This window comes from Apium graveolens, chromosome 3, assembly GCF_009905375.1.
Source record: "Apium graveolens cultivar Ventura chromosome 3, ASM990537v1, whole genome shotgun sequence".
Lineage (NCBI taxonomy): Eukaryota > Viridiplantae > Streptophyta > Magnoliopsida > Apiales > Apiaceae > Apium > Apium graveolens.
This window is the reverse complement of record NC_133649.1, coordinates 20,914,965-20,941,339: the sequence shown is the minus strand read 5'-3', so window position 1 is coordinate 20,941,339 and position 26,375 is coordinate 20,914,965. Positions and strand designations below refer to the sequence as shown.

General features: G+C 34.1%; 1 protein-coding gene across 2 annotated transcripts; it reads left to right on the top strand.

Annotated features, from left to right (window-relative positions):
• The first annotated feature begins 20,813 nt into the window (after window positions 1–20,813).
• Window positions 20,814–25,243, top strand: LOC141711941 (binding partner of ACD11 1-like). 2 transcript variants are annotated; one of them, XM_074514672.1, is made up of 8 exons: window positions 20,814–20,985; window positions 21,079–21,182; window positions 21,287–21,359; window positions 22,164–22,235; window positions 22,320–22,379; window positions 23,185–23,528; window positions 24,441–24,564; window positions 24,863–25,243. In XM_074514672.1, the coding sequence occupies exons 1-8, from the start codon at window positions 20,977–20,979 to the stop codon at window positions 24,881–24,883; spliced, it is 807 nt and encodes a 268-aa protein (XP_074370773.1). In that variant the 5' UTR covers window positions 20,814–20,976; the 3' UTR covers window positions 24,884–25,243. The 2 variants fall into 2 exon arrangements, with proteins under 2 accessions (XP_074370773.1, XP_074370774.1); XM_074514673.1 differs by having other exon boundaries at window positions 20,816–20,985; window positions 23,194–23,528.
• Window positions 25,244–26,375: the final 1,132 nt, after the last annotated feature.

Here is a 26,375-nt window from a genome sequence, read left to right as displayed (position 1 = left end):
CTCTAAAAACTGAGTTAGAAAAGGAAAAAGAGATTATCAGGACTTGGACTAACTCTGGCAGAACAACTCAAAATTTGCTAAGTAGTGAAAACTGGAAAGAGGGCTTAGGTTATGGAGAGGATAAGAGTGATAAAGGAACTGTAGAAATTAAGCCTGTTGTTGTTCAGCAAAAGCCAAAGTTAAAACCTGTTAAGTTTATAGCAGTAAAGTCTGAAAATGAGAAATCAGAAGTTAAAGAGGGATTAACTTCTGACAAACTTAAACAGGAAAAGACAACTGAAGTAAACATAGGTTTAATGACTAAGAATCAGCTTAAGCATAAGCTGAAAGATGTTAAGAATGCAAACAAGGTAAAATCACCTAGGAAAAATAGGAATGAAAAGGAAGGTGTGAATAAAAGCAATGATTATAAGCCTGTTCCTAAAGCTCCTAGGAAAACGTGTCATAACTGTGGAAGTTCTAACCATCTGGCCTCTTTTTGCAGGATGAATAAGAACATAAACTCCTTACCTTCAAAGTCAGGAGTTAAGAGTCAGTCTGTTAGATATAAGCCACAAAATCCTTGTTTTCATTGTGGTAGTTTATGGCATTCCATTTATACTTGTAAGGAATATCATAGTTTGTACTATGATTATTATCAAATAAAACCTTCTTTAAAGAAAGTTTCCATTGTTCCTTTCCTTCTAGTGTAAATTCTGATTCAAAGTCTGATAGTGTAAGTTCTGATAAGAAAAATGTTAACATAAACTCTGATGCTAAATCCGCTGCAAATGTTAACAAACTTGATAAGGCCAAAGGATCCAAACAAGTCTGGGTCCTTAAAACTAATCATTAGTGGTCTTTGTGATTGCAGGGCAACAGGAAAAATATCCTGGTTCTGGACAGTGGATGTTCAGGACATATGAATGGAAATAAAGCCCTGCTATCAGACTTTATGGAGAAAGCTGGCCCAAGTGTTTCTTATGGAGATGGAAACATTGGAAAAATATTGGGATATGGGAATATCAATCATGGGAATGTCATCATTAAAGAAGTAGCTCTGGTCTCTGGACTTAAACACAATCTGCTGAGTATAAGTCAAAACTGTGACAGAGGTTATCATGTTGATTTCTTTGAAGAACACTGTGAAGTTGTGAGTAAATCTAAAGGCAAAGTTGTTCTAAAAGGATACAGGCGTGGTAACATTTATGAAGCTAAGCTTTCAACAAGTACTGATGGTTCTGCAATCTGTCTGATGAGTAGAGAATCAATTGAAGAAAGCTGGAATTGGCACAAGAAACTCTCACATTTAAATTTCAACAATATAAATGAGTTGGTCAAGAAAGATCTTGTGAGAGGACTGCCAAAGTCAGTATTTGCTCCTGATGGCCTTTGTAATTCTTGTCAGAAGGCCAAACAAAGAAAATCTTCATTCAAGAGCAAGACTGAATCATCAATTCTTGAGCCTTATCACCTAATACATGTTGATCTATTTGGTCCAGTAAATGTCATGTCTATTGCAAAGAAGAAATATGCTATGGTCATAGTGGATGAGTTCACCAGATATGCATGGGTGTATTTCTTACACACAAAAAGTGAAACTGCATCTATCTTGATTGATCATGTCAAATAACTGGATAAATTGGTCAAAGATTCTGTGAAGACAATAAGGAGTGATAATGGCACTGAGTTCAAGAATTTGATAATGGAAGAGTTCTGCAAAAACCATGAAATTAAGCAGGAATTCTCTGCTCCTGGAACTCCACAGCAAAATGGAGTTGTTGAAAGGAAGAATAGAACTCTCATTGAAGCTGCACGTACAATGCTCGAAGAAGCAAAGCTTCCAACCTATTTCTGGGCTGAAGCTGTGCAGGCTGCTTGTTTTACTCAAAATGCAACACTCATTAACAAGCAAGGAAAGACACCATATGAGATGGTGAAGAAAAAGAAGCCAAATCTGAAGTATTTTCTTGTATTTTGATGTAAGTATTTTGTTCTCAAGACTCATCCTGAACAGCTATCCAAATTTGATCTAAAAGTTGATGAAGGAATCTTTGTTGGATATCCACTTTCCACAAAAGCCTTCAGAGTCTATAATTTGAGATCAAGAGTGGTCATGGAATCTATCAATTTCTCTTTTGATGACAAGAAGATTACTGGACTTGAAGATTTTATTGATCATGATCAGCTGAGATTTGAAAATGAAAACTCAAATTCTGATACTGAAAATCCTGACAATCTAAGTCCTGATACTGCAAACTCTGATGGATTAAACTCTGATATTATTGAAACTGTGGTGACTACGCCAAAGGAAGATACTCCTATGCAGGGGGAGCATACTCAAGATCTTACCACATCTCAAGAAGCATCAGAACATACATCTGGCTCTTCAAGTTCTGATTCGTCAAGTTCTGATAAGCCAAGTTCTGATAGTTCTGAAAATCTAAATTCTGAAGAATCCAACTCAGAGAGCATAGTTTCAGGGGGAGCATCAGAAAATGAAAACGAAGACAACATGGATCATGGGGGAGCATCCAGTTCTAGAGAAAACCTTCCATCTGCAAGGAAGTGGACTAAATCACATACACCTGATTTGATAATTGGAAATCCTGATGCAGGTGTCAGAACTAGAACAGGTACTTCAAATGAATATCTTTACAATTTTTTTCTTTCTCAGACTGAGCCAAAGAAAGTGGAAGAAGCTCTTCAAGATGCTGATTGGGTGCAAGCAATGCAGGAATAGTTAAATGAATTTGAAAGAAACAAAGTCTGGACCCTAGTACCAAGACCAAATAATAGATCTGTTGTTGGTACAAAATGGGTATTCAGAAACAAAACTGACAGTGATGGCATAATTACAAGGAATAAGGCAAGGCTGGTTGCAAAAGGATATTCTCAACAGGAGGGAATTGATTATGATGAAACATTTGCACCAGTTGCTAGGTTAGAAGCCATAAGGATATTTTTGGCTTATGCTGCTCACAAAAAGTTTACTGTCTTTCAAATGGATGTGAAAAGTGCTTTTCTCAATGGAGAATTGGAGGAGGAAGTATATGTTGAACAACCTCCAGGCTTTGTAGATTCTAAATATCCAGATTATGTCTACAGGCTTGATAAAGCACTTTATGGACTGAAGCAAGCTCCTAGAGCATGGTATGAGACTTTAGCTCAGTTTCTTCTGGAAAGTGGATATAACAGAGGAACAATAGACAAAACACTGTTCTACCTCAACCATGGAAAAGACTTACTTCTGGTCCAGATTTATGTTGATGATATCATTTTTGGGTCTACAAATGACAGACTTTGCAAAAAGTTTGCCAAACTGATGCAGTCAAGGTATCAGATGAGTATGATGGGGGAACGTAGCTATTTTTTGGGCCTTCAAGTCAAGCAGAATGAAGAAGGCACTTTTATTTGTCAAACTAAGTACACCAGAAACTTGCTGAAGAAATTTGGAATGAAAGATTGTTCAAGTGCATCCACTCCCATGGCCACTGCAACAAAACTGGACAAGGATACTGGTAAATCAGTAGATATTACTGATTACAGAGGTATGATTGGCTCTCTACTCTATCTAACTGCTAGTAGACCTGATATCATGTATTCTACCTGTCTTTGTGCAAGATTTCAAGCAGATCCAAGAGAACCTCACTTAACAGCTGTGAAAAAAAAATTCAAGTATCTTAAGGGAACAGCTGATCTGGGATTATGGTATCCCAGAGAATCAGATTTTAAACTAATAGGTTACTCAGATGCAGATTTTGCAGGTTGCAAAATTGACAGGAAAAGCACAAGTGGAAGCTGCCAATTTCTTGGAGGCAGATTGGTTTCTTGGTTTAGCAAGAAACAAAAGTCAATTTCCACATCAACTGCAGAAGTAGAGTATATTGCTGCAGGAAGCTGTTGTGCACAGATTCTTTGGATGAAGAATCAGTTACTGGATTATGGGTTAACATATTTCAAAATCCCTATTTACTGTGATAATCAAAGTGCTATTGCTATGACAGGTAATCCAGTTCAACACTCTATGACAAAGCATATCAGCATCAGGTACCACTTCATAAGGGAGCATGTGGATGAAGGTACAGTGGAATTGCACTTTGTTCCAATAGATCAACAACTAGCAGATATCTTTACAAAACCATTGTGTGAAGCTACTTTTACAAGATTGGTAAATGAACTTGGAATGGTTTCAGGTTCTTTCTCTAAATCTGCTTAGTTTTGTTCTGATGCATCAGACTTTATGATCAGTATTTACAAAAATTACTCTCTTTGTGGATTCTGTGCTTAATTGAAAATTTGCTTAAGTACTGACTGTTGTCTGATGTAAGTTTCTAAACTCAGATAGTGATATGTCTGTTAATGTTACTACTCAATCCTATGAGGATACCTGTGCTAGATGCTGACCTAGTAGTCTTCAATAAACTAGGGATCCCATGTTAGAAGTAATTATTTATGTGGAAATCTAATGACACAAGCAAATTCTGATATTGATCTTAGTTGAGTTTACTTTGTCTATCTTATTACTAAGTCACAAACTAGAATAATGTTTCTCATCTGTTAAGTTCTCACGCTAGTAAATCTGTTGAATGTACTAAGTGCTGATAAACCTCTCTTATCAAAAGAAAAAGAAAAGATTCAAGGATTAAAATTCAGGTACTCCTTTGAGATCTAGAGTATAAATGTGGAAGGAACGACCCAAGTGCATTGCTGGTATTAAGTAAATATGCATCAGAAAAGCAAAATATTTTCTTGGTGACTTTTCACACTTTATGATTACTGGAGAAATACTCTGATAATAGCATAAATTCTGATAAGCAGTCGTGACTCACTTACACTGAGAAGCCACTGAAAAATGGAATTTAAAAAGATGCACAAAATTAGCACAAAATAGTTGAGGTGGACTCAAGCATGAACTCATTCAATAGTAGGTTTCAGAATAATGACAGGTTTTTAGTAAAGTTTTAGTTATGCCTTATTTCTAAGATGTACTGAAGTGAATCAGACTTTACTCTTTGTCTGATATTTAGCTTAATGCACACACTAAACACTCCATATGAATGATGAAAATTACTGTGGTGATCTATGTTATTTTAGATGAACAATTTATGTGTCATATTACACAAATTCTGAGGACAAGTTCTGATTGCATGTTCTGATGATTAAGTTCTGATGAATCTAAATCAGAATTTGTGCGAGGACTTACTAAGATAGGCATTCATTTTTCGAGTTAAGAAATTATGTTCTGATAACTGTTAAGTTCTGATATAAGTCTAAGTTTTGATATTCAATTCTGATTCTTTACTTGCCTTATTTGTGGATAAAATCTAAAAACAGTTTCATTTTAAATCAGACTATGTTTGGGTAGAATATTAACAGTCAATATCATTAGGGATAGTGGTTCACATACATGTACAGTAATTTTTACTTGTTAATTGTGCGCATTAACCCTGACTTAAACTTCCAATGACTGTTTTCCTTCTTCCAAGTCTGGGGAGACGAGGTAGAATTAATTCTACCTGTCAACATTAAATTTCTTTGCGTCTCCTGGCATTCTTTTGCCTATAAATACAACAACTTCACATCAGCCTTCACATCAACTCTTTTATCACAAACTCACTCTCGTTTTACACTTACCACCACAAATGGCTGCATTTGGCTGGTTTTACAACTATGGCGATGAGACTGTACATGTCTTTTTAAATGGGATTCCAACTCCATACCCTATCGCCAACATCCCTCACAATCTCTGGATTCAATTTCCAGAGGCTATTAAACGTGATCTGCTGGCAGTTCGAAGAGAACTTCACATTCGTCGTCTTTGAAAGCAGGAGCAAATAATACGACTCACTATTCTCTTTGTCGAGAGTAGGAAGAAGAAATAATATATTTTCTTCTTCCTGTTTTTCTTCATCATCAGCTTTGTCAGGCTTCTTAGCTCAGGACATTAGCTGTTGATGTTAGGTTTAGCAGCTTAGGACAATCTTGTAAAAGTTCTGATGTAATTTAAATTTCATGAATGTATTCTCTTAATATATTAATGAAATTTCTCTTCTTCTTTTTTTTGCAAGTTCTTGTCTCTGAGATGTTCTGAAATGCATTGATAAATCCTGATAAATATTCATATTCTGATGACCATTACAATTTAAATTTAAATTAAGTTCTGATTTTACGTTATCAGTACTTGTTCCCTTGATTTATTTTGGTCATTCTCACTCGAATTTTTTTTTTCCAGAATATTGGTGTTGCAGTGAAAAATAATTGAATAAGTGGAAACAGTTTCAATTTTGAATTAAAACTGATTTACCTTTATTAATGGAATTACTGGGTAAGTGGAACGATTTTTTCTTGAAAAACTGCAAGTGGGTAAGTAATGATTACTGTTTTCCCGTGCCCATTAACTATTTATTATTACTGCATGTCTGACATGTGTCCAACGGTTACATTTTTTTTTAAAGTATAAGTAAGACAGAGAGAGGATTTTCTAATCTTTTATTCACTTTTACACTTTATCTCTTTATTTGCTTTTACTCTCTTTCTACTCCTGACATTGGTTTTTCATTTAGACATTTTATCAAACACCTAACAGGCACTCTTAAATCTCGATTATTTTCATGGCACCTAAGGATTTAATCATTGATGGAGCTAAATTTGTTCCAAATAACTATGCTGCAATTCTTGATCATGCTGAAGCTCCGTCTGAGTTGCATTTTGTGCAAGATCTTCTTGCACACAGTGAAATCGGGTATGCATTGACCCAACCTTCAACCTTTTCGAGCCAACAAGTTCTGACATTTTGGAGGACTGGAAAATTTGATAATGGTGGTCAAAATGGTACTCCTAGTATTGTTTTCGAAGTGGGTTATTCTACATATGGGGTAACTCCTGGTACAATTCGCAAGGCCCTACATCTACCAGAAGGATGTACTTTTTCAACCCCGGAGGAATCAGCTCTTAAAGAGTTCATGGCTAGTTTGGGGTATGAGCAGAGTTTGGCAAAGCTTGGGCAGTTGAAACGGGCTCATATCAGAAAGGAATGGAGCTTCTTCTTTGACCGCATGACTAAAACTTTTGGGAATAAATGTTCAAACTTTGATGTTATTCCTATAATGAGTCAGCACATCGGGTATGCTATCATTAACCAAACTCATTTTGATTTTGCAACTGTTGTGATAGGTTTTATTGGGGATAGGATGACAGAAGATAGGAATGTTGTCTACTTTGCTAGATTTTGTCAGCTTATTTTTAATCATTGTTGTGTTGTTAACCCCCAACCTACCACTGACTTAACTCTATCTTTCAAAATTACAAAACGAGCCTTTAATGATTTGGTAAATACTTATGTTAAGAAGAAGGTGGTTAGATCCTTACAGATTCCTCAATCTGTACAACAGATCTTAGTAAATGCTGATCCTGATACCTACAGATCTGTTTATCCTGATGTCCAACCAACCACCACATCTCAAACACCACAAGATTCATCAGCACATACCACTCATACTACTCAACCTAGCCTCAGACAATATCTCAAATCATATCTCTCCACTTCACAGACAGTTCAACCTTCATCCTCAGCATCTCATGTGAAGCATTCATCTTCCAAGGCTAAGAGGACAAAGACAGTTCCCCAAACACCTTAGAAGAGAAGGAGGATTATTTTGAGAGATGAATCTAACAGTGAGGAACAGGTTTCTACATCAGATGCTGTTATCAAATAAGCTGAGAAAGTTCCTTCTCAGAAGGATTCTGCAATTGGGGGATCTAGGCTTCTCAAAAGGCTTAGAAGAATGACTGTTGATGAAACTCCCAAGGAATCCATATCTTCAAAGAGATACAAGAAACATAGGGCAAAAAGGCCAGTTTCAGATGATGAGAAAACAGCAGCTAAGGAAGGAGATCAGGAATCTCTGATCTCACAAGAACCAGAATCTGCTAAAGCCACTGCTTCTCCATTAACTCCAACTAAGGAAGCTGCTACTGAAAAGGCCAACACACCATCTGTGTCTCTTAAGACTGTATCTCCTCTTAATTCAGGCACAAGTACTGATATTGATATCCAGAACTTGGTTGTGCCTGAAGTACTTTATTTAGAAGCTCCAACAGCAACTAATCCATCAACTACACCTGTTACTGATGTTGTTCAAACTCCAGAATTATCTCCTACACATTATATGCATCTAGATGCTGATGATCAGAATATAGGTGAGCATCAGGATATGGCTGTTGATCAGAACTTGGAACCCGATCAGAAATTAGAGGATGATCCTGATTAAAGGAATATGTACTAAGTCCAATCATCTATTAGGATTTAGGAATAACTTTTATGTAATCTGTTTTGATTTCATTGATATTAATAAAAGACTTGTTTTGTTTTTATTACGGGCTCTATCTATTTAAGTGTTTAAATAAGATATACCATAGTTTAGAGTAAAGCTTTTATGGATTATGATGAGATCATAATAGTGAGACCTAAAAGATGATAACTCTAAACTTAAATAGTTCCTGGTCATAGGATTACTAACTGGTAATTAATAATCCGCAAAGATCGGTACATACTATGTTTGCTTCATTATGAAGGATGTCTATTCTCATAGACATTTGTGTGGTGACACTATAGCTAGTATGTAGGTGCTTATTATAGAATAAGTTCACTGAACAGGACTCGCACAGCTGAACAACTGATGGAGTTCACTCACGTGTCAGCAGTTGTTCACATAGTGATAGTTGTACAAGTATCCTTAGACTTGAGGTCATCATAGTCATCTTGTGTACACTGAACTATGCTTTGGTTTAGTTCTTAGTCTCCAGGGACAATTATTAGGGCTCTACTGGGTATAGGAATCTGTACACGAAGATAGTGTATGATCAATAAAGGATCTACCCCTTCCAGTGAAGGAAGCGAATGTTCAAGGCTGATCCACTTATGCTAGTTCAGGAATCTCTGGTCAGAGTGAATGAAATTAGAAAGGAGTTTCTAATTTGCATAGAACTAAGCATAGTAAATGGTAAGCAAGTGATTAAATTAGATAGGTTTGACACGAGATCCATGCCTTGTATTTAATCATGGACATTGTAGGGTAGAAGGAGTTTATTGTACGGTAACTATTCACTGAATAGGTTCTTGGTATTATAAGCAGTGAATTCATATTATCCGGATAGTCGCGATATGCTGAAAAGTATCCCTCACGATGTAGAATAAATATGATTAATTAATTAATCATATTTAATAAATTAGAGAATTTATATAAATAATGATAAAATAGTTTTATTATTATTTATTTCTACTACCGGCTTAATATTGAACCTACAGGGTCACACCATAAAAAGAGAATGATTTAATGGTGGAGGAATTAATTAATAATGGCTAATAATTATTTATTTATGAAATAAATAATTAATTGGCAAATTTAATAATTGATTAAATGAGATTTAATTGATTATAAATTAATTAAGAAAAGTTCTTAATATTATTAATTAAGAATTTAATTTTTTAGAAATTAAATCAAGAGAGAGAATTATTTCTAAAGTGTTTAGAAAAAGGATTAATAATTAAAAGGTGTTTTAATTATTAATGAGAATAATAAATGGGTTAATGATAATAATATTTTATGGGAAAATTTCAGCTGAAAATTTTGCCTATAAATATACTATTATAAACCCTATTTTTATTGGAACCCCAATTTTTAGAAAAACCTAATTCTCTCCACCTCCTCCTCCTCCTTAACGTCGTTTTCTTGGTGGATACCGGTGGAGTGCTTCACGTTTGAGGAGCAGCTGCTAAGGATCTCCGATCGTTGCTTTTGGATCGCATATTAAAGGATAGTATTCGTTCCCTATGTTTTAATCATGATTTATATGCTTTTATTTGGATTTTATATGTGTAAAAGTGTTTTACCATGCCTCCGCTGTGATTAAAATCCAACACCCGAAGCCTGCATTGCTACTCATACTGATGTTTCATCAGAAGATACTGATTCTGTAAGTTCTGATGTTGTAAATGCTGCTGCTCTAACTGCAGATGCTGATGAAGCAGGTCCTTCAGGACATGCTCCTCAACAAACTGTTCTTAAATCTGAACTTGTTCAAAAGTTTGTTACAAGAGAAGCAACAGTGCCTTGGAGTGAAACTCCTGCAGGACAGGAGTGGACTAAGGAATGGAACTCAGTTACATGTGCTCCATCTGCAAAGCATCTTGCTGAACACTTGACTAAAGCTGATGAGATATTAATTACTGATGATTTCAAAACACAGCTTAGAGTCACTGCATTGAGTACTAAACATCTACAAGGTCTTCATTCAACTACTCATGCAGAGTTACATAAGATTCAGGAAGAATTCATTAAGCAAGAACAAGTTCAGAAGATTGACAAGAAAAAATTCTTCCAACCTACCTTTGACAGAGTTGCTTATATTGAGAAGACTCAAGAGAAACAACAAGCTCAAATTGATGATATTCTTAAAAATCAAGCTTCTCAGCAATCTCAACTTAATGAAATCCAAGCCCCAGTGGAATTGCTTGTCTCTCTTCTCTTACCTGCTGATGCCAAAAAGGGGGAGAAAGTAATTAAGTCCAAATGCAAAACTGATAAGACACTGAAGGGGAAGGATGATGAAAAGGATGACCAAGGAAACTCTGAAATGGGTATAGGTCATAGTCAAGGTAGAGGTTTCTCATCAAGAAAAGCTGAAATCACAAGTCACAGGACAGGTTCTGATACTGGAAAAAGAATTAGTTCTGCTACTGGTAAAATGATAAGTTCTGATGAACTTTTAGATCTTGATGAAGAAATGTCAAGACAGTTATTTCTTTAGGAAAATCCAGGATTGGACTTGGAGAGTTTAATGGAAGAAGAAGCCAGACTTAAATCAGAGAAAGTCACATCTAAATCTGAAGCTTCTGGTAAAAAGACACTTCCAAAACTCAAAGGCATTGTGATAAAAGAAAGGACAAATATTGAAGCAACATTGGCTAAATCACAACCGCAGATAGATCCAAGATCCAAGGGTAAAGAAAAAGTTGGTGAACCTATCAAGGTTTATGTGCCTCCTGAGAATGAAGAAATCACTGATGAAAAGGATGATCTTGCTCTGACTTCAAGAAAAGTTTTTAAGACAACCTCTGATATGGCTCAAGTTGTTCAGAGTCAAAAGACAGTAAGTTCTAATATTTCAAAGAAACAAGTAACCTCTGACATAGCTCAAGTTAACTTGATATCAGAAGATAAGTCAAAGACACTCCTACCAGGATTCACTAAAGCAAAACAGACTCAACCTTTAAAGACTGCTGCAAGTGGTTTTGAAGCAAGAGTAGTTACTGGAAAGGAAGCAAGAGATAAAACTGGATTGGGAAGTGCTGATGAAAGAAGAATACAAAACACTACCAATGATCCAACTTCCTTGAGTGAACCAGGTATTGGAGCAACTCCTGAGAGATTGAATCAACTGGAATCTGTACAAATGGTTTACCATACCTACTTGAAAGAACACATCTTGTTGTACTTCATGACAGATGGTAGGGTTTATCATATAAGGCAAAATGCCATTCCATTGAAGTATTTTGAAGAACTGGAGCATGTACTATTCTTACTTCAAGTGAATGACAAATTAACAGAAAGTGCTGCAAACTATTTGAAGGATCAGATTCAGAGACAGAAAAGGCTTTATTCCGTTAAGTCTGACAGCACATATTTTCCAAAGTACAGAGATCACAAGGGTGATATAGTTGAAATGAAGCCCAACACTGCTAAGATAATAACTACCTTTCTGGGTTACATGGCTGTGGAATTCAATCTTGAGTCTGATAAGGCATATTTGATCAGACTGGATCAGGATATAAGAAAAGCTAAGATTAATGATCTCAGGGCTGCAATCTTTCAAATTGGTGAAGATACTGCAGAGCTTAAAGATGCTAAAAGGAGGATGATTGATGAACTTAGATATGCTGAGAAATGTTTGTTGAAGAACTATCTCAGAACAACTCCTGACATCAGAGAGATCAGAAAATGAAGTCAAGTCAAGATCTACAACTGATTAAATTCTGATATTTGTACAGACTGAAGCTGTTATCAGAAGTTAAAGATTGGTAAAGCTTTAAGGACTGTAAGTTCTAGTTATCTAGTCTAATTCTCATGCATTTGTACTTAATGTTTTTGACATCATCAAATATCTGTTAAACTTGTATATTATGCTAATTTACAAGTTGGGGGAGATTGTTAGATATATTTGATAATGTCATGGCTAATATGATTTATGTTTAGTTTTCAGATCTTACTTAAACAGGATAAATCAGTACTTACTGGAAGTCAGGACTTAAGGATATCAGTACTTATATTATCAGGAGATAATCAACAGAAGATGGATATCAGAACTTAAGTACTGAAGGACGTTCAGATAAGGACAACAGCTGATTAAAGGAAAGAAGATCGAGATAAACATAAGAAGAGATATGCATGAAGAAGGAATTCTATGAAGAATAGAATACTTGGAAGAAAAGATATCTGATTGATATATTTTAGGAAGCAGAATTATATTTCATATCAATTAGCGATTATCTTATAACTGTGTAGTATATAAACACAGACATAGGGTTTACACTATAAGTGTTATCATATTCGAGAAGATTATTCATTGTAACCCTAACAGCTCTCGTGATATTTGTTCATCACTGAGAGGTAACAGTTCCATACTGTAACAGAGTTTATTGTTTCAAATAAAGTTTGTTTTTTGTTACTTGAGTTATTAAAGTTTGATTTGATTGTACTTTGCACTGTATTCACCCCCTCTACAGTGTGTGTGTGACCAAACAATACTCATTTCATATTCACTCTGCATAAGCTTAAAGAATCTTTGACAAAGCTTTTCATTTGTAGAACCAAAGATAATATCATCCAAATAGATCTGAACTAGGATCATATCACCACCATGCAGCTTGTAGAAGAGAGTCTTGTCTATTGTTCCTCTAGTGAATCCATGTTTAAGTAGAAAATTTGTCAGTCTGTCATACCAAGCTCTAGGTGTCTGCTTTAGTCCATATAGAGCCTTGAGTAGCTTGTACACAAAATCTGAAAATTCTAGATCTTCAAATCCAGGTGGCTGTTGCACATAAACTTCTTCTTCAAACTCACCATTTAGAAAGATACTCTTGACATCCATTTGATACACTTTGAAATTTGAATGTGCAGCAAATGCTAGAAAAATCCTTATTGCTTCAAGTCTTGCAACTGGAGCAAAAGTTTCATCATAATCAATTCCTTCTTCCTATGAGTATCCTTTTGCAACCAACCTTGCCTTGTTTCTGGTAACTATACCATTTTCATTCATCTTGTTCATGAACACCCATTTTGTTCCAATTATACTTCTGTTCTTTGGTACAGGAACCAACTCCCTAACTTTATTTCTTTCAAACTGATTAAGTTCTTCTTGCATGGCAGATATCCAATCAGGATTCATAAGAGCTTCTTCTATTTTTTTAGGCTCTAATTAAGACAGAAAGCATGCATGTAGGCACTCATTAGCAGTAGCACTTCTAGTCCTTACACCGGTATTGGGATCACCAATAATTGCATTTGGGTTGTGACTCCTATCCTATTTTCTGGTGTGAGTTTGTTAACTGGTGCCTTCATCATTTTCTTCATTATTGGTATGACTAGTAGATCATTCTTCTCTTTACCCCCGTGAGTTTGTGTTATCAAATTCAGGATTATGAGATGAGCTTCTATTTTCATAATTTTCTTGTTCTGTAAACTCTTCATTCATCATCTGTTGTGCATTGACTTCAGCTTCTTCATCAGAATCACTGTCAATGTTGAGATTTTCAGATGCAAGGGCTTCAGCTTCATTATCATCAATGCATTCCAAGTCTGGACACTTGTCATCATCAACAGTCACATATGTGCTCTCCATGATTTTTTTTGAACAATTACATAGACCTTGTAGGCAGTTCTTTCCAATGAATATCCCAGAAAAAATTGCTTCAAAAACCTTTGAGTCAAATTTTCCCACATATTTAGAGTTGTCTTTTAAAATGTAACACTTGCTTCCAAACACATGAAGATGCTTTACAGTAGGCTTTCTCTTAGACATGATTGAGTAAGGTGATTTTCCATGAATCTTGTTAATGAGATATCTGTTTTGAGTGTAGCATGCAGTATTTACAGCTTCTTCCCAAAAATTAGTTGGCAGATTGGCATCTTGCAGCATTGTCCTTGCACCTTCTACTAATGTTCTGTTCTTTCTCTCAACTAGCCCATTTTGTTGAGGTGTTCTAGCAGCAGAGAACTCTTGAACAATTCCTTTATTTTTGTAGAATTCGCACAATGTTGCATTTCTGAATTCTGTCCCATTATCACTTCTCAATCTCTTTACACAATTTTGATCTTCAGCCTATTTTTCTATCTTCTTTATATGCTCAATTATGATGTGTGGAGTCTCATCTTTAGAGTGCATAAATTCTACCCAAGTGTCTCTTGAGAAATTATCCACCGTCACAAGTGTATATTTGTTTCTTGAAATTGATAAGACATTTACTGGCCCAAACAAGCCCATGTGAATAAGTTGCAATGGTGCACATATGGAATTCACAGTTTTTAACTTGTGACTTGATCTTTTCATTTTTCCTTTCTGACAGGCTTCACAGACTTCAAGTTGAGCAAACTCTAATTTTGGCATGTCTCTCACCAGCTCTTTCTTAACTAGAGTGTTGATTGCCTTGTAGTTTAGATGTGAGAGTTTCTTGTGCCATAACTTGCTTTGCTCTATGGAAGCCTTGGTATAGAAACAACAAATTCCATCCTCATTTTTTGAATCCAAGTCTGCAATAAACAAACTTCCTTTCCTTGCTCCTTTCAGAACAACTTCATTGGTTTTCTTGCTGATGAAAATACATTCTTTTTTGTCAAATATGACTTTAAAACCTTTGTCTGCAAACTGGCTGACACTGAGAAGATTAACTTCAAGACTAGCTACCAATTCTACATCATTAATGACAATATTTCCAGAAACAATTTTGCCATATCCCATTGTGAATCCTTTGTTGTTGTCTCCAAAGGTCACCAAAGGGTCAACCTCCTCCTCAAATTATAATAGCAGGTCCTTATCACTTATCATATGCCTGGAGCATCCACTGTCTATGATCCATATGACCTTCTTCATTTTTCCCTGCACACAATGAGTTTAAGTCTGTTTAGCAACCCATGCAGTATTGGGTACTTTCTTCTTGGTAACTGATTTAGCAGAAGTAGAGTTAGAAGTCTCAGAAAGAATAACATTCATAGATGTTTGTACATTTTCCCTTGCAGTTGTGGATCCAATACCGATTTCTTTGAGATCCACTCTCAACTTGTGGAAACTTTTCATTACTTTTAAGTTACAGGGAATGCAATCAAAATTATCACAAAATGAATAGGGATCATTTTCCTTGGCTTCATTGTACTTGCAGGCTCCTTCAACTGGCTTGCTAACCACCTTTTTACAAAAATAAGCTAGGTGATTCACAGAGCCACACTTTTCATATTTCTTCCTTGGAGCGTCTGCAACATAAGCAAAATTATTACTTTTGTTCATCCCAATCTTCCCATTTATATTCTTCTTCTTCTTTATTGCATCTTCAGTTTTCACTTTCTTGACAGGTGTCTTGGAATCTTGGTTGACCATGAGCTTCTTTTAATCTTTGGAAGTTGGAGTTGTTTCTGCATTCCTCTTCTCATTGCCTTCATCAACAATTTCTTGCTTTATGATGAACTCTTCTTCACTGAAATCTACTTTATATGCTTTGAACATAGGTGAACCAACCTTTTTCAGCATAGCTGGAACATCTTCATTTTCATTTGCTTTCCCTTTTTCACCTACAACTTTCTTTTTGTTTTTCAAGGCATCATAATCAAGACCAATAGCAATATTTGCACATGGTTTGTTCTTCTCATGGTATTGTCCAACCAACTCAGATGCATTCCTGAAAGATTTTAACTTGACTTCATTCTTTTCTAACTTCTCCCTTAACACAACTTCAATCTCATTTGCACACTTGAGCTTATTCTTCAGATATGCATTTTCTTGTTTCACACCTTCAAGCTCTACCAACAACAACTCAGTTTCTTGTTTCTCATTTATCTTTGTCAGTCTGATAACCTCTTCATTAGCAGTAACCATACTTGTATGAATGTGAAACATTTATGTGCTCATCTTTTCAACAGTTTCCATATATTGACTCACATTTAAATCAATGGTGGTAAGAGTTGGTACCTGTGTTTTTGATGAGGATGACTCTCCTTACTCCAAGGCCATTAATGCATAATTTCCAACTTCCTCATCTTCATCATTATCAGAATCATCCCAACTCTTTCCCTATGCAATATAGGCGTTGCTTTGTTGTTTCTTCAGAAGAGCTTCATACTTTGCTTCCAGTTCAAGATAAGCCTTGTCTTTCTTTGCTTTCTTGGGTTTCCTGCATTCTGTAGCAAAATGTCCTAGATCATCACATTTATAGCATTTTATCTCTGATCTGTCAATAGATCCAGTTTTGTAGTCATTTTTGTTATCATGTCTGTACTTCCCCTTTCCTTTCCAGCTGCTGTCTTTGTTAAATGAGTGTCCTTTTCCCTTGAAGAATCTTGGCGTCTTTACTCTTATGTTAGATAACTTTCTTTCCAGATACCCCATTGATTGATCTAGCTCATCAAGTTCATCCAGGGTGTAGAACTCATCTTCTTCGAATTCCAGTATGACTTGTTCCTGTGAATCATTGTTTTTTTGCTCACTAGTTGTCACACTTGGAGTCTGGAGTCTTGGCTCATCATTAGAGATCTGGCTTTCATTAACAATAAGAGCACTTGAGCCATCTACAATATGCCCTTGACCATCTCTTAATGATTTCCTTTGAATCATTTCCATATCATATATTTTTAAGATTCCATATAGAACTTCCAGAGTCAATCTACTCAAGTCTCTCCATTCTCTGATTGGTAAGATTTTTTATTTCAAATGGTCAGGGAGTGTGAGCAAAAACTTCAAGTTCACTTCATAATATATATAATGCAGCTGCAAGTCATTTATCAGCTTGTTAAACCTTTCAAACACTTTAGTGATGTTTTTCTTTGGCTTAGCCATGAAACCCTCATTCTGTAAAATCAGTATCCTTATTTGATTTGAACCTAACTTCCTTTGTTCCTTCACAAAATATCTCTATCTTCTCCCAGATCTGTTTAGCAGTGTCACAGTTGACAATGTAAACTAAAACCTTGTAGTGAAATGTGTTAGTACTGAGTTTAAACAGATAAAAATAGTGAACATGGATTTTTCAAAACTAACTTAATTTTATATTAAAATTAAGAATGTCTGCTACAAAATTTTTAAGCGCTTTGTTGATAAAGAGCTTAGCTTCTTCCTTGAGAGAATACAAGATTTCTGATCTAAATTGTTACATTTAAACAAAGCATCCAATGTTTACTTTATAGAACAGTAAACACTGGTTATTACACAACATGCAGTAGCATATACTAAACCCTATTTTTGGATAACCAAATCTTTCCATTTTCGGCTTAGTGTATCTTTGTTAATCTTGCACGCCTGTGACTTTACTTTACCCGTTAATATTGGCCTTTGATCTTGTACTCTTCAAGCTGCCTTTGTAGGCTTGTCAATCCAACTGATTGGATTATTGTTGATTGATAATCTTGGATATTTAACTGGTTTGCACTTTGTACTTTGAGTTTTACCTCGAGATCTTCAGTTTGGTATATAGAGAACTTGATATCTCGATAAGTATATTGGCTTATCGAGATCTCTCATCACTCTATAGTTGTTTTGACTTATCGAAGTCTCTGAGTTTTCTATAAGAGAATTTGGCTTGTCGAGATCTCTCCTCTTCATGTATTCACTTTGGCTTATCGATAACTCCGAGTTCTCTAGTGATAAATTGGCTTATCGATAACTGAGAGTTCTTTATTGACAAATTGACTTGTCGATAACTCAGAGTTCTGTAGTGACAAATTGGCTTATCGATAACTCAGAGTTCTCTAGTGAAGAAATGACTTGCCGATATCTCCATTCTTCATGTCTTCAAGTTGGCTTGTCGATATTTCTGATTTCTCTAGTAGCTTTTCTTGACTTCTCGATAAGTCATTCCGGGGTTCTTGAATGACTTCTCTATAACACAAAATATGTGACTTGTAGACTTCTTGACTTATAATGTTTTTCACAAAACAAATTTATTTTACTTCAAGCTTCTTCATACTTTCTCTGAGGCATGATCTTCTTCTAGAACTTATCATTAGGCTTGAAACTGTTTACAGAAAAATACTCCAGTCTAGTCTATTTACATTTTTACAGACTTAAGTGTTACAATACACAATGCAAACATAGATTACCATACAACTTACTTAGGGTTGTCAATTTGACTTAGTCTTGTTACAGTACATGCATGTATTGCACAACATTGGTATACATGTATGCAATCAACACATAATATGTAACATACAGTCACATCAAGTCATTCATTAAGTAGTTTCAAAAACATTTTGAAAATCATTATTTTAATGAAATCATTTAAGTCATGTAAATAGGGTTTGAACCCCTTTTGATAAAATATCTAATAAAACTTAAGTATAAAAGAATTTTACATAAAATATTATTTTAAAAATAACTTAACATAATTGGAGTCGATTAATATTTAATTAACCATTAGTCAATAAAATTAAATGACTAACTCTTTATAATCGATTAATTAAATGATTAACTCTTTATTATATATATATAATTATTTAAAAAAAACAAAGGTTATACTCATTTGAGTATTAAATAGAAAGTTTAATAGAAAATAAAAGTGTGCATCCCAATTTAAAAGTTAAATATATTTTCAGGAAATTTCGACAACACTTCCTTCATTTTATTAACTTTTAGACGGTCTCATATCGACACCACGATCAATATCCATACCATAATTCAATACTCTCATTTTACACATCACAATACTTGTACTCTTATACCAATTTCTCATTATTTACGATCAACCTTATATTCACAAACACAATCTCATAATCTTGTTCCATTAACATCTTGAAACATACCTACTGGAGTCAACCACTAACATACTCGTATTCACAATTTCACATCAAATATATAAAATTTTACACATCACCCATGACTTGATTAGCACATAAGCGAAATCAAACTAATTAATTAAAAATATCGAACTTAAAAATCCAAAAGCACCTCCATAACAACGTATATGATATTACATAAATACGAAACTTTTAATCAAATCTCGTCTAATCAATATTCGTCAAAACCCAGCAAATTAAAATATATAATAACATAATTTTTTTTCATTAATTCGTATTCAACTCGAACATATATATGAAACAACTAACCAATTAATAATCGACATTTCTTATCGAAACAAAACCAAAACTTTAAGAACACGGACTAAAAATTCCCAAATCTCGCATACAATTAACGAAACATATTTTTTCTGTACATTGTTCATTTGTAAAAATTTGAACTATACTTGTTCTACAATCTCATACCCTAACTATTAGTAAATAAAATAAATTTCAAATAACGAAATATGATCACATCCTTAAAAAAATTATTTTAATTTGATTTTTTTACTTATTAATAGGTAAAACAAAATAAAATTATAATCTTTATAAAATATACATTCAATATTTTGATATTAAAATAGCATTATAGTTTATTTTAATAAGATAAATAAATAACACAAAATAACAAAACAAGTATAAAATAGATAGAAAGTATGGGTCATGTGATAAAATCTAAGTGTTCACAATTCTCACGTTCCGTGGTTGGTAGATGAGTATTTTTAAATCATGACCGACTCGGGCCGAGCAAAACCAATCGAAACCGAAAAATTGAACCGAATCGTACAATTTTAGTTTGGTTTGATTGGAATTTTTTCAAAAATTTCGGTTAATTCAGTTTTTCAATTTTAATCGAAATAATATTGGTTCAGTTCGGTTTATCAGAAAATCAATTCGGTTTAAATGAATTAACCGAATTATGCATATATATATATATATATATATTTGAATTATATTATAATATATAATTTAGTAAACATTATACAAAAGAACTGAAAAATTGAGTAGAATGGCCAATGAATATTAGATGAACTTACCTAATTTTAAATTTTGTCACAAACAGAGATCCCTCACCGTCCCCTCACCGTGTGTGGCTGATAACAGAATCAACACACATTTGATTTTTTTCTTCCAACTTTAAAGTATCAAAGATTCATTTAATCTTCTTCCTCTGAAAATTTTTATCAATTTCACCTCAGTTGTAGTTATTATCTGATGAGCATTCTGTTTATACACCTCTGAATAAATTGATTTGGAAGTATCTGTGTGTTTAAGTTGATGCATCATGTGTACTCTTTCATGCTGGTTTTACAATTTGTATTTTTTGAAAATTTCAATTTCGAAATGGCTGTTTTTTACAGGATTTTTAAATATTGCGGTTTTTATAAATCGAGACGAATAAATCAAAATAATTTGGTTCAGTTTATAAGCAAGTCTGGTTCGGTTACAAAAATATAAACAATTCAGTTTTCAGCTTAGCCCTCCGTTGATGATTTGATCTAACGGATACAAAAATCACTTGTTACTTGACAGATTTGGCAAACGGTTGACGGGAAGCATGCCTTGAATCAAACTACCGACACATTATTACCCAGACCAGGGTGACCGTTGGGGGCCTGTATGCACATTGGATCGAGGAAATCGAAAATTGAGGGGTTGACTTGGGTCAATTCCCTCTTTTTTTTTTGGGCTAATTTTGGGTGAATTCTTTATGAACACATTTTACAAATATGTCCTTGTTTTGTTGCTCATATTCTTTTTCCACTCCCCCAAGTTGTCTCCCTCCTTCCTCTCGACTCTTTTTCCTCACCAATTCAACACAATACCCCCCTATCTCTTTATTCACACACACACACACACACTGATTTAAAGAGCTTAATTAATTATCTGGGTTTCGCACGCAATGCAGCAGGTGGACTTGTTGTTTTCTACTCTAAATACTCCTCATACTTATCATTATTATTACATCTCTGTTTTTAATTCTCTGTTTTGTTTTGTTACACAGACAAGAACAGTACAAGTTACGCCCGTCTCAGATCTAGCTACTCAACGAGAAATTCACGAGTTCTTCTCCTTTACCGGTCAAATTGACTTTATCGACATTCGCAAGTACATATTTTAGTTTTGTTGTGTTTTTTTAATGATCGGAGTTATATTGTTTTGTTGGATTAAATTTTATTATGCTATTCGTAATGTTGCTTCTTAATGTGCAGTGATTTAACACCCAGGACTGCTTTTGTCACTTTCAAAGATGCACAACCCCTCGAAATTGCACTCTTACTATCGGTACCCCTTTTTCTTTTTCTTTATTTTCCTGTATTGATAGTGATTAACCTTCGTTTAGCTAAATAAAGATAAATATACGGTAATATACTGCTTTTTTTTTGGGTGTAGGCAAAATATGTAAATTTGTGTCATTGATAAGTGTATGTTTTCGGTTTCCTCTGCCCTTGCATCTTAATCTACTCTTTCTGATTTGATTTGATCGATTCAATCCTAAAGCAGATTAGTTGGACTAGATGAATGATCTTGATAAACATCCAATATAGCTTAAGGTCACTCAACTCCATCAATTTGAAAAGGTACCCTTATTACAAGTTGTCGTGTGAGTTGTGATTAACTCAAAAGCAGCATGACTTTATTCATATGAAATTTACCTTTATTGAAAAATCAACGATAAATTGACCAGGAATAAGCCACAACATTATATTTGTACAATATAGTTAATTACAGATCACTTTCATGGAGGTCAACTCCCGTCGCTGTAATGTGCCTTGACTCTTAATAAGTTATGTCTTTCTCAACTCAACAAAATAGAGCATATCAGTATATTAGATAATAAATTAGCCTTTCAAATATTCATTTCGTTTTATTAATTATTAAGCAAGAATGTGACAAACAATCAGTACGTGCATCTTTTCAAATAGTAATTTAATATGGTTTGTAGTATTAAAGACTCTATCCCAGGTTTGGTTGTACAGAAGGAATCTGTAATATTTGGTTACTGTTTAAGCAGATAAATTCAACTTTCAACTTTACGGAATTTACGGGAGTATAACTTGTGCGTAATTAATTGGTTTCCTATTTCAGGGAGCAACCATTGTAGACCAGATTGTTAGTATTACTGCTGCGAAGAACTATGTTCCGCCACCTGTGGTTCAGGTAACAGTATTCCGTGGATGCTCTTTAGTTAACTTATCCTGCAACTCTGCAGTTGACTTTATTATATCTGTTCTATATGTGCAGAGTGGTGTGACTGACAACAACTTGAACATAGTGCGGGAAGATGCATCACAACACACTGAGGTAATTAGAAAACCTTGCATCCACCTATTTACTCCTTGATACCAATGTTACATCTTTATTCGATTTGCACATCTAGACAAGTTGTTCATAAAAAAACACTTTGTCCCGGGAAGTACTAGTGGAACATATGCTCTTTTGTGGCATTCTTTATACATGGATAGTTGGATACAAATCTTGACCGATAATGTTAAAAGTATTAGTTAAGCTTTAATTTACCTCAAGACTGTTGGTCCATTTTGCCCATAAGTTAATGATCACAAATTGCAGGTTAACTTATTCCTTCACTGGGATAATCTATTTAAAAGCTTTTAGGTCCATTTGCATCTGCCCCACTTATTTTCTTACAAATTTATGCTTGCAAAAAAACTTTTACATTCAATAAACACCCAGCTTTAAAATTAAATGTAAGTATGTATCATATAGCATAAACAAAATTGTAAACAATTTTAGACATAATTACCAGTTAACATCTGATATAATTCTATAAGGTCTTTTGACGAGATGGCTTATATGCTTATTTTAACTGAACTCTCACATAGTCAAGTTCTTATCACAAACTTCAGGCTCGTAAAATCTCCCCTTGGCTTGGCTTGTCTTTATATAAGTTGTGAAAGTTTAATTATGACAAATCCATACTAGTACAAGAACTTAGTTGGATATATCTGAATCCCCTCCTCTACTTGTTATTAAAAGGATCTTGGTATGCTAAGCGCATCCATTTTTTGTTCATTCCGCTTTATCCTATTTAATTTTAAAGATGCCATGTGTTTTTTATTAAAAAAATGAGCTAATATTCTTATTTTAGCAAGCCCAGACTACTTCACCTAGCAGCGGAAGAGTGTATGTCAGTAAAGCCCAAGATGTTGTATCAACTATGCTTGCAAAGGGTTCTGCTCTCAGGCAAGACGCCATGAATAAGGCCAGAGCATTTGACAAAAAGCATCAGTTAAGAGCCAATGCTTCAGCAAGAGTAGATTCTTTTGACAAGAGAGTAAGACTCACGGAGAAATTTTCTGTTGGGATTTCCGCGGTGAATGAGAAAGTGAAGTCTGTAGATCAAAAATTTCAAGTGTCTGATAAAACTGCAGCAGCACTAATGGCAGCAGAGAGGACATTGAATGACACAGGATCAGCTGTCAAATCAAGCAGGTTTGGAAATATTTCATGTAATCTTTTTCAATTTCCTTTTTATGACATGTTCCATAATTTTGGGATTGTTATTTACACCTTTACGGCACCTCAATTGCTGAAACAACGGCTGGTAGTATGATTTGCAAATAAGTACTACACTCGTCCTAGGAAAGTAAGGAAAAAACCAAAAATTTGCAATTGGTACATTTATTAATATTTCAGTCATGTGTCCGTTTAAAATTCTTGTGTAGCAGTAGTGCTGTAATACATATGTTTTGCTCTCTTGGTGTTCTTTTTTTATTTATTTAGTTTTGAGCAATAGCATTTTCGGACTTTTAACTTTAAAGATGGTCAATGAAAATATTAAGGGTTTGCAAGTTTTTTTAAGTTAATTACATTCATCTGTGTTTGGACCCTTGTATAACAATTATAATTTATACATGTATACCTGTCCTATTGTTGGGCCAGAATTCCGTTTCTGCAGCCTTTGTGAAATTTCTGTGGAAGGGTTTAAAATATTAATTATTTGTGGATGTTATTTTACTTGCTTGTTCAAAAAAATTTTCTTGAAGCTCAATAGGTGTCTTGCATTTTAGACGATTTATAGTATAAAGGATTCGATCAACCGAAACTAGATGAACCATCTTCTAATTTCACATTTGGAAATGAATCAATAATTTTTTAGAACCCAAAAGTGGAAGAATGATGTCTTGATAATTAAATGAGACAGTAATTAAAAATATTATTAATTCATCTAGTAAAACACAAGTCTTTGTAACAACCCTCTGGCTGGCTTTCGAATACGGGGGTTCCTGACATATCATGGTTGTATCAATGCTCAGGCAATTTAAGTTATATGGAATAGAACATATTTTCCGCCTATCCTTTTTTTTGGGGGGAGCAAATTCTGACTTATCTGACTCTTGGCAGGTATGTGACTGTTGGATCAGCTTGGTTAAATGGTGCTTTCGGGAAAGTGGCAAAGGCTGGGCAAGTTGCCGGAACAAAAACTAGAGCAAAATGGAATATGGCCGTGTCGAATTTGACTGCCAAGGTAGTGGGTGGTCTAGTGTTTCGTTCTTTCTTTTTTTTATATTCTTTGTTGTTAAATTTTTGAAAATGTACCGTCATGGTCATCCTCAAGATCTGCAACTGAATTTCCGAATACAACTAACATTGGGAAAGGAAGTATACATTGATTTTCACAGTGTTGCTTTATTTACATAATGTTCGCTTCTCTGTGTAAGACTAAAAATATAACAAAAGCATCTACTTCTCTCCTTATATTTGTTAAATTTAAATTTAGCAGTAGTTTCTGTCTAATTACCTGTGGTTCCATCTCATGAATGCAGGATCCTCCAATTGCTGCTTAGGCTCTGCTTGCACTGGAACCAGTTAATATATACATGAAATATTTAAATGATTGTTGGATTGGCGTAAATTCTAGGATTGCATACTCAGGCGTGGGATAATGGTTATTTCAAATGTACATTTCCAGTTTCGTCCTATGTGACCTCTTTTCTTAACTTGCATATATTTTGTTGTTCAGTTTTGTTCCCTTTCTATATTATATATTCAGGTCAAGCGTATTTGCTTTGGTTTGTAATAGTTGCAGTGTATTTTAACACTGCCTGTTTTTGAGAAAGAGTGCAAATGTTTCTGGGATTTAAACAAATACCCTATTTTTTGTGTTAATCAATACCATCTGTCTTTTCTGCTCCATTAAATTTAAATATCCTGTTGTTCCACATAAATGTTGATATTATGTGAGTCTATAGCGTTACAGTTGGCTCTCCATACAAGTTAGCAATATTTTAATAAATTGAGTATAAATGTATAGTGTATACTCTATAGCTTTGGCTCTGCATACAAGTTAACAAAATGTTGATCGGTTGATGGCTAGTGCTACCTACAACTGTACAAGCAATAAAATTTCATCTGTAATAAGAAGGGTTAATTATACGGGGCATCACTGCTTCACTTATTCAAATGTATTGAATAAGTCATTATAGAAATGAATTAACTTCGTATGTTAAATAAAAATTGAATTTTTTTAACTGTTAAAAATTTTTTGTTAATAACTAAATTGAGTCATTGTTACACTTGCTACTCAAATAAGTGATTTTTTTGATAATCAATCAAAGTCTTAAATCATTAAATATGAGTGTTAGGTTAAGTTATTTTCACATTTCCTATTCTAACAGAATTGTATCAACAATTAATATGAATAGAATCGTGCCAATAATTAATATAATTAAGGGTGCTGATTTATACACACCCTAAAATTATTTATACACACCCTAAAATTATTTTGGATCAAAAGGACCTCATATTTCACATGTCAAACCCATTTCATTTTCTCCTTCATGTTAATGTTATACTCCTGCCGAATATTTTTAAATAAAAACACATTTCATCAAAATTCATTTTAGTTTTTGAATTCATAGTCCCTTTTTAAATTTTATTAGTTGGTTGTGCCTATAACAGTATAACTTATTATAATACTGAATTTCCAATTCAAACAATAACAAAGAGGCAATTGCAAAAAATATTTTATTTTAAATTCATTTTGTCATTTATCAAACTAAAAATGGCGAGTTATCCCTTTAAGTACCCGTGTATTAAAAATTTATAAATTAAATTAAAACTTACTTATTTACTGTGTTCCAGTAACATTCATAAATAACTATTTTGAACTACTTTTCAATATAAGAAACTTGCAAATTTAAATAAAGTTACCTATTTTTTTCATAATAACTATTGTAGAATATGAAAAAATAAAATTTGTGTAACGTCACCGTTTTATTGAAAAATGTGAACCAGTCTTGTCTATTTTAGGAAGTGGTCCGGTTTCATATATATATA